Source organism: Oreochromis aureus, linkage group 9, assembly GCF_013358895.1.
Source record: "Oreochromis aureus strain Israel breed Guangdong linkage group 9, ZZ_aureus, whole genome shotgun sequence".
Taxonomy (NCBI): domain Eukaryota; kingdom Metazoa; phylum Chordata; class Actinopteri; order Cichliformes; family Cichlidae; genus Oreochromis; species Oreochromis aureus.
Window position 1 is genome coordinate 11,380,851 of NC_052950.1, and position 13,486 is coordinate 11,394,336.

A 13,486-nucleotide genomic window follows, 5' to 3' on the forward strand; every position below is an offset into this window, starting at 1 on the left:
ACAGAGGTATGTGCTACCCTGTGTAGATCTCTTGCTCCTCCTTTGCCCTCACATGTAAAATTTTCTAGATCCGTCGCTGCCTGTTACCATTTACAGCTTCCATGTACAGTAATCACAAGAGAAGTCTGAGTGTTTCAAACTGCAACAACACTTATTTAATGGACACCACGGCCCATAAGTCAGGACGTCATACTTGTAGCAAAAGAAAAACAGAGTAAACCTAAGGCAGTCTGCATACGCTTACAATGTGATAGATGTTGGAGCAGAAGTTTATTAGCCAGACATCAAAACCAAGAGTAAATTCTGCTGAGGTTGTTTGCATTTTATATCTGGTGAGAAATTATGAGTGGTTCACTTCTATGGGCAGTTTAGAGTCACCAATCATCATCTAAAACAATAACTCTTAAACCAGTGATCATTAATAATGGATGATTCCTAACAATATTACAGCCTGTATCCGAGGCTGTTTTGTGCCTATAAATGTGCCTTCTCAGATATAACTTGTATGATATCCACTGGTGTTTGGTAAATAATAAAATAAATATATTGTAAAACATGTAACACATGAAATTAGTCAGTTTTCAGCCCAAGGCCCATCTGAAAGTGAGAGGCCCTGGATGAGTGGTTCAGCTGTCAGTATGTTGTTTGAATCTTCCTGTACCCTGTCAGCAAATTGTTCTGCGATAAAGAGCTTGCAGACATGTCATGAATTCAGAAGTCACATGTTGTGGGCTTTGATGACTCAGACCTTCTTCTCTTCATATTTACATTTTATTTGTTGTGACACCCTCCGGAACACATTCTAAAATGTAGATTTTAGAGGCGAAGTTAGTTGGGTTTTTGAGCCCCACGTCCACACAGTGGCCCTGGCAGCCCAACCCTGGGGGACTGATAGACTGTTTTGTAGGACCTAAATAACGCATGTGTCAAAAAATAGACGGGTTATTAAATTATAGACCCCCCCGGGCATAGATGACAAACACCTTCTTTACCGTGAGCAACCTCAGACTTGATTCATTATGTTGAGGTGACACAGGAATGAGCAGTACAGCCGTTCACAATAAATAAAATAGATTGCTCAGTGGCACTTTAAGTTGCTTAGCCTGACATGTTATCATTCTTAGTTTCCTTCCACTTTTACTCTGTGCGCTGTTTTCATTTTAGTTTGTTTTTCTTTTTTCGGAAACAACAAAACAGCAGTTTCATGTTCCTGAGAACTTAGGAGGTACTAGCCAGAAAAGTCCAAGTCCATTCATTACGAGCCCCTTCAGTGTACGACTAAAGCCTGATGTTTATCGTTATGTTAAAGTTATGTGACGCCTAGATGGGCTGTACATGCTCTGGACATATAAATATACGAAATACTTTAAGAAATATTCTAATTCAATTATATTATATATTACATATAGATTATATTTATTATGTTTCTTCACAAAATAAAATAATAAAATGATAAAATAATATATTTGAGTAAAAATTCCTTGTAGATGGCAAAAGAACAAAACAAACAAAAAACTCAAACAAAAAATACTCTAAACTTTATTTAAACCTAGCAATAAATACTTTCATTTTTGAATAGCTTCATGGTAAATTGTGTCGCTGGCAGCGGCTTATACAACCGGCTGGTCACGTGACGCCGAAAGGGCAAGCGGGGGCAAGCGGGGGGGCAAGCGGGGGGGCAAGGGGGGCACGCGCAGGGTTTTTTCACACTTTTGTAAACAACATGGCGATTCACGGACTGGCTCTGCTAGCAGACTGATCAAACACTGTGTTCTCAGACCTCCGGCTCTCTAGCTTTGTGAGGGGGTTGTGTTAGACGGTGCGGAAGTTGTACACCGAGCACACGATCCAGTTCGCGGAGAAACGACAAAGAGGTGGACCGACGAGCTGTCAAGAAGATCGTTTGACAGTCCAACGGTAGCCAAATGTTATCGTTAGCATTATCAGCTAGCTCGAACTAAATCTTCCCCAAGCATTTTAAACATGACGAGCTAATGTGCAATACACGGATAGTTAGTTTGTACTGAAGGAGTGGAGAGGTTTACGCCAGTAACTTTAGCTGTTATAGGTTTAACGCCGTATCCAGCAAACATTATTTCCTAGCTGCTGTGCTTCTCGTCCCTCTCTAAGGTGTCTGGGGATCACGTGACGTTGTCAGGTAACCCTGAAATTGTTGTTACACGTCTCGTTATTCTCTCTGGTAGGCCATCTTCAGTCTATGGGCTCACAGTCCAGTTCTGGGATGTCTGGTGGAAGGGGCTCTTCCAGTGGCAACCCAGGAGAGCAGTCTGAAGCGACAGAATCAAACCAGGGCGGCAGCAGCAGCCGAGGCCGCAGGACGGACAGGCAGTCTTCATCAGAGGAGGACGTTGACTTAGCAGAAGTGCTGGCTTACTTACTGAGGAGGTGATTTTCACTGTTAAAAACGCTCAATCTGATACCACCCAGGGCCCAGGTTTGTAGCAGAGGTACTATGGAGCTGTTTTGGTGAAAGTAGGTCATAACTAGCAGAAGTAAAAATGAGCAATTAATACATAAAAACACAAGTGCAATAAAGTCAAAGTCCTTCTAGTAGCAAGTCATACCACTTGGCAGCAATATGCAATGGTGCAGTGCAATACATCCATCCACCACTTGTCTGGGTCATGGAGGCAGCAGTCTTAAGCAAGAGCTCCTCCTTTTAGCCGAGAGACATAATGGTTATTAAAGATGATGGCACTCAAAGCATTCCACAATTCAAACTGTGGGAGAGTTCTGCAACAGCAAAGATGTTGATAGAAGTAAAACTTGTTGGGGGCAAGGGAAGAAAGCTTTTTATTAACACATGGCTGGTGATTCTGTGTGCGCAGTTTATACGTCCTGCTGACAACTGAAATTAGAATGAGATAATTCTTCAAAATTACTACCCAGAGGCGTTTCGTGGTGGCATCCAAGTGGTGAGGACTACATGTTTTTGGACTGCCCTGGGGACTTGTAGCATTAGTTCATTACTTTACATTTCTTGAAGTCAGAACTAGGACAGAAGCCTTTATCACATATGTGTGTAGTTGCTGCAGTGAAAATGACTTGTGTGTGGTGAGCGTATCGGGCACTTATTAAATGACATTTAGAGGCAAATAGAAGTAATGCATGCAGTGTTCTATCTCACTGCCAAAGAGCAAATAATTGAAATGTCACATCACATTCCAGTGCTGCAAAGCTAAGTGGGGGTTAAGGTTTTCCCATTTCAGTTTGATTTAATTGCACTTGGAGAGGCTGGGAATTTTTTTGGATATTCCTCTAATAGTTTCTTTAGTGAACCGTGACATTGGCAGGGCCTGCTCTCGTGACCAGAGGGAACCGAGATCTGCAAGAAAAAACATTTAACATTTCTCACTTCTTTAGCGTTTAAATGTCGTCATTGCTACATGTTGTACAGCTGGACCATTTAGCTTTGGTTTCCACCTATCAAGTCTTTTTTTTTCTTTCTAGTTACATCTTTGCACTAGGGCAATAGATAATTAGATTAATCATAACTGATTAATTGACTGGTTGCTTGCATGTGCAGGGGTCAGGTAAGACTGGTCCATGGCAGTGGAGCCACGGGGCTGCAGCTGGTCCAGTCGTATTCTGACTCTGATGAAGACAGCGATGGAGCCTGGGATGGACGGCTGGGTGACCGCTATAATCCACCAGGTAACCTCCCACTGACACAGGGCAGGAAAATAAGCAGTTTTTTACTTGTTGGTTTACTCTTCATTTATACCCCTAAATGCATCGTTACAATGATCACATAATATGGAAAGCTAACAGATCTATTTAGAGTGCAGCCACTGCAGTGCAGAAATACATATAATTACTTTAGGACGATGTCTTCTCTTTCCAAGTAGTGAAGCAGTGGATGAATGTCAGTAAGGTTTCATTTAGAGACATGAAACCTTACACTAATGTTATTGTCTTGTTTTCTCTGCCATCCCAAAAATGTTATTTATGGAAACTTCAATTCAGTTTTTTATTTTCTAGAACTAGTGAGGCCTAAATACTGTTTCTTCTTCCTTTTGTGTGTTTCTTCTTTTCCTCTCTTTGCATCGTCTGTCAATCAGTGATGGATCAAACATAAAACAATGTTTCAATTGTCAAAAATTTCCATGGATTGTTCTCTCAAATATGTAGGACAGCTAATCGGAGCATGCCTGAAGTTCTGAGAGCTTGTTGTTGAATGTGAGCTCCTACTGAGGCTTGTTCTTTGTGTTCTCCCTTTAGTGGACACCCAACCTGACACACACGAAGTGGACCGGAGTGAGATCCGCACTCAGATCCTGCTGGCCACCGCCTCCTCTTCCTTGAAAGGCTATCGCAGTTTCACTCGCATGCTAGCAGAGGTCAGACCCCAGAAATAAAATCTAAATGGAAAATAATTGCGGCACTGGAGTCGTATTAGTTTTGTTTATAGAGTTCAGTGAAATTATGAAACTGCAAACAAATGTTTTTGTGTGCAGAGAGAAAAAGGCAGATGTAGAGGCTCCAGTTTTTCCCACGGAGAGTGCAGTCGTATCCGTACGCAGTAAGTAACTTTGGAGTATTTAAAATCTAAATTAGAATTAAGTAGCAGTTAGTTTAGCATGACTAAAATCTTGATTGGACCATTGTGCTCTGTTGGAGTGGAGGGATAACTGCACAATTGCTGTGAAAATATACAATGCATTGGACATGAAGAAGACGAAATATTAAAATTGTGACCCCGGTGTTCTTCTACAGTTTCCTGCCAAACTATGTGTCCCACAAGGATACATACCAGCAGAAAGCCTTCTGTGGAGTGTACAGCGAGGATGGCAACATGTTCCTCTCTGCCTGCCAAGGTAAATAGCACGAGGTCCAACATGAGGATCGAGAGGGGCTGAATCAGATCTGATTTTTATTCTGAGTGTTTGTTTAAAGCTGCTGCGTGGACCACCAAATCATGCTGTGTTGTGTACAGACTGTGTTCAGGCGGAGAGAAGTATTGTTGGACTTTTCTCATGTTCTAAAAAACAAATATCAAGCACATCATAAGTTCCTATTTCCTCATTTAATGATTAATGGATGAAGTTACTGTTTTGTAAGCAAACTAAACAAGTGGAGGACAACATGTCTCACCACGTCTCACCACGTCTCACCTGACACTTGCCTAACTGTCACGACTATTCTTCTTGTATTATATCTCTGTTAGTGATCAGCAGCAAGCGCTGAACAACAAACCAGAGGCTGGTGACAGACATGTGTAAATGAGTCCTTATACTGATTAGTCTTACAGACAAAATGGAAAAAGTGAAATAAAGCACTCTGTTTGTACCCAAGGAATAAAAAAAAAAAAAAAGGACTTTGTCACAAACTCTGAAGGACCTGTAAAAAAAACAAACAAAAACAAAAGCGAGTCTTTGTGTTTTGTTTTGTTTTTCTTGCTGCAGACCAGAACATCCGCCTGTACGACACCAGTAGGGGGCGTTTTCACCTGTGGCGAACGGTAAAGGCCCGTGACGTGGGCTGGAGCGTGCTGGACGTCTGCTTCACCCCCGACGCGCACCACGTGCTCTACTCCAGTTGGTCTGACTACAGTAAGAATATGGGACTTGTAAGATATTGCATGATGAAATGAGGAAAACAGTTTGCCATCATTAGAATAATTAATTCTGTAAAGATTCAGCAAACCCATAAATCTTCATGATTAGCTCTTTTTTTAATAGTTGGGATTATGAATCCACTTTTCCTGAAAATCTGGGACTGTTCGTGAACTGTAAATCAAATACATAACAGCATATTTGTAAGTCATTTAGAACCTTAAACAGAGCAGACACAACAATTCAGAATATAAGGCTGGGACAGGTGCAGGTTTTCTTTTTTGTTTTTTTTAACAACACAGGGAATTTTTTTTAGAACTATAAAACTAATCATTTTGAAAAACTAATCTTTTCCTATTGTATTTTCTATTTTCTACTGTAGCTGCACAAATCTTGTCATATTTTTCCCTTCCTAATGCGGCAGAAATTTTTATTATATTGTGGATGTGTGCAGAATGTGGTTTAACATTGATTTGCTGAAATTAGCAAGGTCTTTGCTGAAAAGCCATTGTCTGCATAGCAGCATTTATTTTCCAAACCTTTACTGTTAAGCATTAATGGTGCCTTCACAGATGTGTAAGTTATCCAGTATTACCATCACGGATGTTGCTTTTTGAACTGCCAAGGCAGATGATCCCTCTCCTTTGTGTTGTCGATGTCCAGAAAGACTTTCAGGATTTGATTTGTTAGACCACAGGTTGTTTTGTGGCTTTAAAGAAGAAATTATATTACATTTATTTTTAAAAATGTTCAGAAATAAAAAGTATTTTAAGATACTAAATAAGAGTAAATAACACAGAAAAGCCAAGTGGTGTGTCTTATATCCTAAGTGCAAAATACATTCACCCACCACTTCATTAGTTATGCCTGTGCAGCTGCTCATTAACGCAAATGTCTGATCAGCCAATCACATGTCAGCAACTCGGTGCATTCAGGCATGTAGACATGGTCAGGGTGACCTGCTGAAGTTCAAACTGAGCATCAGAATGGAGGCATAATTGTTGGTGTCACGCAGGCTTGTCTGAGTGTTTCAGAAACGGCTGATCTGCTGGGATTTTCCCACACAGGGTTGGCAGAAAATGGTCTGAGAAACTGAAAATATCCAATGAGCAGCGGTTCTCTGGGTGAAAATACCTTGTTGATGTCAGAGAGGAATGACCAGACCGTGACTCAAATAACCACTCATTACAAACAAGGTGTGCAGAAGAGCATCTCTGAATGCATAACATGTTAAACCTTGAAGCAGATGGGCTACAACAGCAGAAGACCCGACTGTGTCACTGCTGTCAGCTAAGAACAGGAAACACAGGCTCACCCAAGTTGGACAGTACAAGGTTGGAAAATGTGTCAATGAGGAGTTTCACTTTCTGCCATCACATTTGGATGGCGGGGTTAGAACTGCAGGAAAGCATGGGTCCCCCTGTATCATTGGTTCAAGCTGCTGGTGCTGCTGTAATGGTGTGTGGAATATTGTCTTGCTACACTTTGGGCTTCTTACAGCAGCATAACATGCCACGTCACGAAGATCAAATAATGTCAAACTGGTTTCTTTAACATCACAATGAGTTCATTGTGTTCAAAATGGCCTCTACAGTCACCAGATTTCAATATGATGAAGCACCTTTGGGATTTGTGACAAATCCGCAGCAACTGTGTGATGATGTCATATCGAGATAGACCAAAACCTCTGAGGAATGTTGAAAGTAGAGCCTTTAACAGCATCACTTGTGAGAAATAGGAAGAAGTGAATAAATGAATCAGGAAGTGATTTCTTTCATATTGCAAGTGCTTTTACATTAGCCACAGCTTCCAAGAGTTTTCTGGTTTTTGTTTTGTTTTTTAGCAGCATATCAACCACGTTTTTAGCTGTGATGTTTTATTCATACGTGTCTCTCTCTGTTCCTCCCCCACAGTTCATATGTGCAGTATAGATGGAGACAGTGAAAACCACACCGCCCTGGACCTCAAGTTAGTGTTTCCCTTCATAGTAACTTATAACATTACGGAGCAGGTAATCTATCATTCCTTACCAGCAGGCCCTCCTCTCCCTTCATTACCACCTGGATGAATGATGCTGTCAGAACTTGTCACCCCAACATCCATCCTCTCGCTCTGTGTGCGCTCCTTTTGTTAAAAATAGATCATTAATTCAACAAAGCACTGCCATTAAACTCACAGCTCTCCTAACAAAAACATTGTTTAAAAGGTGATGCTTGCCTTCATAAAGCCTTTATGTTATCCCACACCAAAAAAATAATAAAGTAGATAGAGTGTGGTTGTAAATCAGTAATTGTGCTCTTACTGCAGTGTCCAACCTGTCTGTGTGTGTGTGTGTGTGTGTGTGTGTGTGTGTGTGTGTGTGTGTGTGCGCTGTTGTGCTTTGTAGTCCAGATGAGAGGAGGTTCTGTGTGTTCTCGCTGGCTGCGTCCACAGATGGCAAAGAGATCCTGGGAGGGTTAGTACAATTTGCTTTTATGTTTCAAGGCAGTGACTGACAGGGTTGAAATGAGGACTGAAGGCTCTTTATGAAATTTGAATTCAAGAAAAACTCTGCTTTTCTTCCATTTGTTGGCGGTATATTCGAAATATGTTTATTAGAGCCTGTATTAAATTTTGAAAACGGTTAATATAAACATGAAGCACATTTAAACCTCACTTGGGGGATTTCTTTCTTTCTTTTTCTCAGCCTCTCTTCTCTCTCATTTCAGAGCAAACGACGGCTGCCTTTACGTTTTTGATCTTGAGCAGAATAAACGAATGTTGAAGGTTAGTGTGTCTTTGTCTGCATTTATGTCTTTTTGCTCGCGCGCCGCCTCGGCCATGCCCATTTCAGCGTCGCGTCCATGTCTGTCTGATTTGCGTTTCATCCTTCGGTCAAGGTTAGCCAGATACAGCGGAGCAGAAACTGCGCTGGTCTACATAAAGTTTTACACCGTCCTGCAGTCTAATATGGCAGCGAAGAGTCCAGCTCCACCACACAGTGGGACGGTGGGGGTTAAACCTACTGCCCTCCCTCCTCCCGTAACCGCCCCGTGCGCAGAAGTCAGCATTCGACCTCAACCATCTGCTTCGTCTCTGTCGTCCGCCGTTTCTCTGTCTGTCCCTCCTAATTACCTCAGTGTTGTGGTGTGTTTCTGTGCTTTTATCTCTCAACTTTTTATTAGTTGTTTGTACTTTCACTGTCACTTCCTCATGTGCAGCGCTAGACTTTCCACGATTCAGTGCAGTGATGGGAAACTGAAGTCGGGGGATTTTGCTGCTGTGGTTCCGGTTACTGTTTTTCCCCATTGGAGGGAAGGATTTCTGCAAATCAATAGAAAACTGTTGAGGCCGATCTTTGTCTCACAATGAGACGTTCATATTCTCTCTCAAGATGACGGTCATCTCGTCCACTGAATGGGTTTAGTGATTATAAAATGATGTGAATCACACGCTGTGGCCTTCACAGTCACCTGTTACAGATGGCCTCCACATCATTAAAACGGCAAATAATGAAATGTCGTATGAAAGAAAGCAGTTCAGTTATTCCGCTAGACCTCATTCATCACCGTGCTTCAACACTTCATGTTGAGTTATCCTTTCATTTGTGACACATCCTTTTATCTAGCGATTTATTTCATCTTCTTGCACATATAAAGAACAAAACTAACAAACAGTTGTACTGCTGTAATTACTAACAGCTACATCTTTGCATTTGGAGACTCACAACCATGCTGCGTGTATAAAGCCTGTTTGTAGCACAGCCTTGGAGGCTTATGTACTGAAAAGTCTTGAGTTTCAGTGTGCAGCAGCCTTGAAGAAAAATGCTCCTTTCATTACTTCTACGTAGGCACAGACATGCATAAGTGCACACACACACACACACACACACACACACACACACACACACACACACACACACACACACACACACACACACACACACACACACACTTTTCACAACAACATGTAAATAGCCCACTTGTAAATAGCACATTCTTGCACACACGTGCACACGCTCCATACAGTAAACACTGACTCTCTTTCTTTTGCTGCCGTCCTCATCAGATTGATGCCCACGAGGACGATGTGAACGCGGTGGCGTTCGCCGACAGCTCGTCCCAGCTGCTGTTCTCTGGCAGCGATGACGCACTGTGCAAGGTGTGGGACAGACGGACGCTGCGGGAGGACAGACCGCAGCCTGTTGGACAGCTGGCCGGCCACCGAGACGGCATCACCTTCATCCACAGCAAGGTGGGGGTGTGTGTGTGTGTGGTGGTGGTGGTGGTGGTGGTGAGGGGTCTCTCAGGAAAAAGTTTGCCAGTTACTTGGAAATGGTTTAAATGAGAACATTAATCGTGCAGGACGTTTATTTAATCACATGTATTGTTCTAACACTCAGATCTCGCTCTTGCTTTTTTCCATTTTGTCACGGTGCCAGGGTGACGCTCGCTACCTGATCAGCAACTCGAAGGACCAGTCCATCAAGCTGTGGGATGTCAGGAAGTTCTCGCCCAAAGAGGGGCTGGCAGCTTCCCGCCTGGCTGTCACCCAGCAAAACTGGGACTACCGTTGGCAGCAGGTTCCCCAGAGAGGTGAGGAGGGGAGGGACCGAAGAAGGGCGAAAGGGAGGTACTCGTGGTAAATGAGTCAGAGGGGAAGTTAGAGGACGAGAGGAGGAGAGGTCACAAAGAGGAGGAGATAAAGATAAAATGATGTTATTAAAAAAGAGAGAGGAGGCAGTGACAGGGAGTGTGTGTGTGTGTGTGTGTGTCTTTGTCTGTGTGTGTGTGTGTGTGTGTGTGTCTTGTCTGTGTGTGTGTGTGTGTGTGTGTGTGTGTGTGTGTGTGTGTGTGTGTGTGTGTGTGTGTGTGTGTGTCGTGAGGATAAAAAGACAGTAAAGCCACACGTAGGGAGAGTGATTACCATTACAAGCCAAAGAGGAGGGAAGGAGTGGAGGAGAGGTGAAGGATAGGAGTTTGGATAATGAGATAGAGCAGGAAGAGAGGAGGAGGAGACGAGGCGGTAAAAAACTAAACAAAATGAAACGATCTAGTTCAGGGTGCAGTTTCTTTTAAGCTTGATATAAATCTACACTGTCTTTTGGATTAAAGTTGAAGTCGAGTGTGAGGAAAGAGCATAAACAGTAAAAATAAAATAAAATAAAATGGAGAAATCCTTGTTATTTTGTTATTTAGCAGTTTTGTGTTTGTTTACTTGCTCCTCGCAGCCCTGAAGAGACACAAGCTGACAGGGGACACCTCAGTAATGACCTACCGAGGTCATGGCGTCCTCCACACCCTGATACGCTGCCGTTTCTCACCAGAGTTCAGCACCGGGCAGAGATTCATCTACTCCGGCTGTTCCACGGGCAAAATCGTCAGTAAGTGACTCTGTGTGTGTCTGTCAGTGTGTAAACGGAGATAAAGTCTGCGTGAGCTGATGCACAAAGTAATATTTGAAGAATCGAAAATCAGTTGAACCCTGTGTGTGTGTGTGTGTCCAGTCTACGATGTGCTGACCGGCACGGTGGTAACCAGACTGGTGGGCCACGACGCGTGCGTGAGAGATGTCAGTTGGCACCCGTACGAGGACAACATCATCAGCAGCTCTGTGAGTGCGGTTAATGCAGAAAGTGTCCTGCTGGAATCAGCGTGTGAAAGCTCGTCATCATAAATATCACATTAAACCCAAAAGAAAGCCCTTTCCAGAAGTTGTAAAAAGATTTAATAGAGTGGCGTTAATCCCAGACACTGTTTCCTCTACTAATGGAATAAGGCGTAATTTAGAAAAGTCTGAGACAATTTGATACGTTTTCTGGTAATTAGGGGAAAAAAATGACCATTTGCAGAAATAAACGACTGTTTTCCCCCCTCACATATTCCATTAAATTAGACTTTTTAGCACTTTCACTACTACCACTACTTGATAAAATGGAAAACAACATTAAAGCGGTGCAAATGAACTGAGCTGTTTCGACTAGAAGAAGGAAGCAGACATGAGATGCAGAGTACTTTATGTTTATACTTTACACTGCTGAGGCCTGGACCTAATCACACACAAGCAAAGCTGGATTTATGGTCGTGCAGTGCTGCTTCCTTGCGTAGCTCTTTGGGCGTGCAGAGAGGAGGATTGTGGGAGTTTAACCAGCAGAGAGGCTACAGCGAGGGTGCAGTCCTGCAGAAAGTAAACACAGCTTTGCCCCCGAGCAACGCGTCAGAGGAAAAAGGGAATTAAAAATCCCAAAACGCAAAATGAGAAGCGCAGAAATTGGAGGTTTTCCACATATTTTCACTCAGCCACTAAGTAGGTCTGCAGAACTCTGCGTAGCACGTATGCGCTATTGATGTAGTAGCATATCAAGACCATAAATTTAGCTCTTTGCTTGGCTAATGAAAATGCTGCTTCTTTTCCATTTGTGGTTAAAAGCTGCCGCTTGTTTTGTTGGCATAAAGCATGAATCATGTCACCGTTATTTAGCAGAGCAGACAGGCTCTGCAGCTGTTTTAAAAGTGATAACAAGAACTTAGAGGGCACAGTTATTATTTTTTAACCTCTGATCTCCATCCTTCCTCTACAGTGGGACGGAGCGGTTCGGATGTGGGAGCACAGACAAACCCATCCACTAGACGAGGAGCGAGACACGGCAAGGGGAGGAGGAGGAGGAGGAGGAGGAGGAGAGGAAGGGAGCTGTTGGAGGAAGTGATGTCACTGCAGAGGAAGGCAGTGAGCTCAGAAGGCCTGGGAGAGACTTGAGTATCTGCTAACGTTAGTGCGGGATATTAGTGATTAAAATCAAAGCGTGGCTGTGAAGAGTTCACCGGGAAGGCGCCGGAGCCTCGCGCTGTCCAGTGCCGATCGGAGCACGGCAGGACGGCTGTTGCCGCCTGCAGCTGTTTTTCTTTTTTTCCCCTCTGTTTTTTGTTTTTTGCCTCATGTCTTGCACAGAATAAGCAGGCCAGAGCTTTTTCAATCCAGCCTGGGACATTTTACTCAAAATGCGCTGAAGCTGCACTTAATGAGCTGTTGGAATTAAACGATAAGTTAGTGATTATATACATATATACACACATATATATGGAAAAAACAACAACTTTGGATGTTGCAGGGGAACGTAATGATGATAATTTTGTAAAAATGTATAGAATTTTAATTTGTTTGTTTGTGTGTGTGCGTGTGTGCGCGTGTGTGTTCAGGGAGTGTATTTAGATTGTCGTCGGTGTCCTGAGTCTGTTTGGACTCTGCTGTTATGTATAACACAACACAGGCTGTGTCCTATTTTAGGGAACATCTACCTTTACAGACTCAACATATAGTCATAAACATTTTTTTTTTCCTGTTGTCAAACTCATGAAGCTGATAATTGCATTAGCTTTCCTGAGTTTATTCAAAACTCGACAGACTCAAGGAAGTTTCATAGTCATTATTCGACCTGGTCTGCCTCATCAGAAAGAGTATGAAAGTTTTCGCTGTTATTCTGAATCCTCTGTAGGCTTCCTCAAGGCTAATGTTAACTCCCTGTCCCTCAGACACAGCAATATTCTCGTTCCAGGGTCAGCACTCAGTGTAATTTTTGGCTAAATGTAAGCCTGTGATTTGATTCAACGATTTGATTGTCTGTGATTAATGTGTTCAAGTCAGCACTTTGGGGAAGGGGAACACGCACATGGTTTCAAAATGATCTGTATATGCAATTTTCAGGTGTTTATATCAAAGCTCATATTTCACTCTCAGACTTTGCAGTTATAATAAAAACCTTTCTTCAAGCGTATCACGAAGGGGCTGTTGGTCATTGATCAGATGTTTCAGGCTTTAAAAGTGTGGGAGCTGCAGGAGAAACTAGAACGACACTTCAAACAACACACACGACTCACAGGATGGGATTTTTAAACATTTGTCATTGAGCTTCTCTGTGTGTTTTATAGAGCTAA

General features: G+C 42.7%; 1 protein-coding gene across 1 annotated transcript; it reads left to right on the plus strand.

Annotated features, from left to right (window-relative positions):
- Positions 1-1,700: 1,700 nt before the first annotated feature.
- Positions 1,701-13,326, plus strand: dcaf11 (ddb1 and cul4 associated factor 11). Its single transcript, XM_031730145.2, has 15 exons — positions 1,701-1,917; positions 2,205-2,406; positions 3,548-3,675; positions 4,243-4,361; positions 4,479-4,543; positions 4,738-4,838; positions 5,427-5,573; positions 7,490-7,544; positions 7,963-8,031; positions 8,285-8,342; positions 9,624-9,809; positions 9,997-10,150; positions 10,786-10,938; positions 11,062-11,168; positions 12,136-13,326. The coding sequence occupies exons 2-15, from the start codon at positions 2,219-2,221 to the stop codon at positions 12,259-12,261; spliced, it is 1,656 nt and encodes a 551-aa protein (XP_031586005.1). The 5' UTR covers positions 1,701-1,917; positions 2,205-2,218; the 3' UTR covers positions 12,262-13,326.
- The last annotated feature ends 160 nt before the right edge of the window (positions 13,327-13,486 follow it).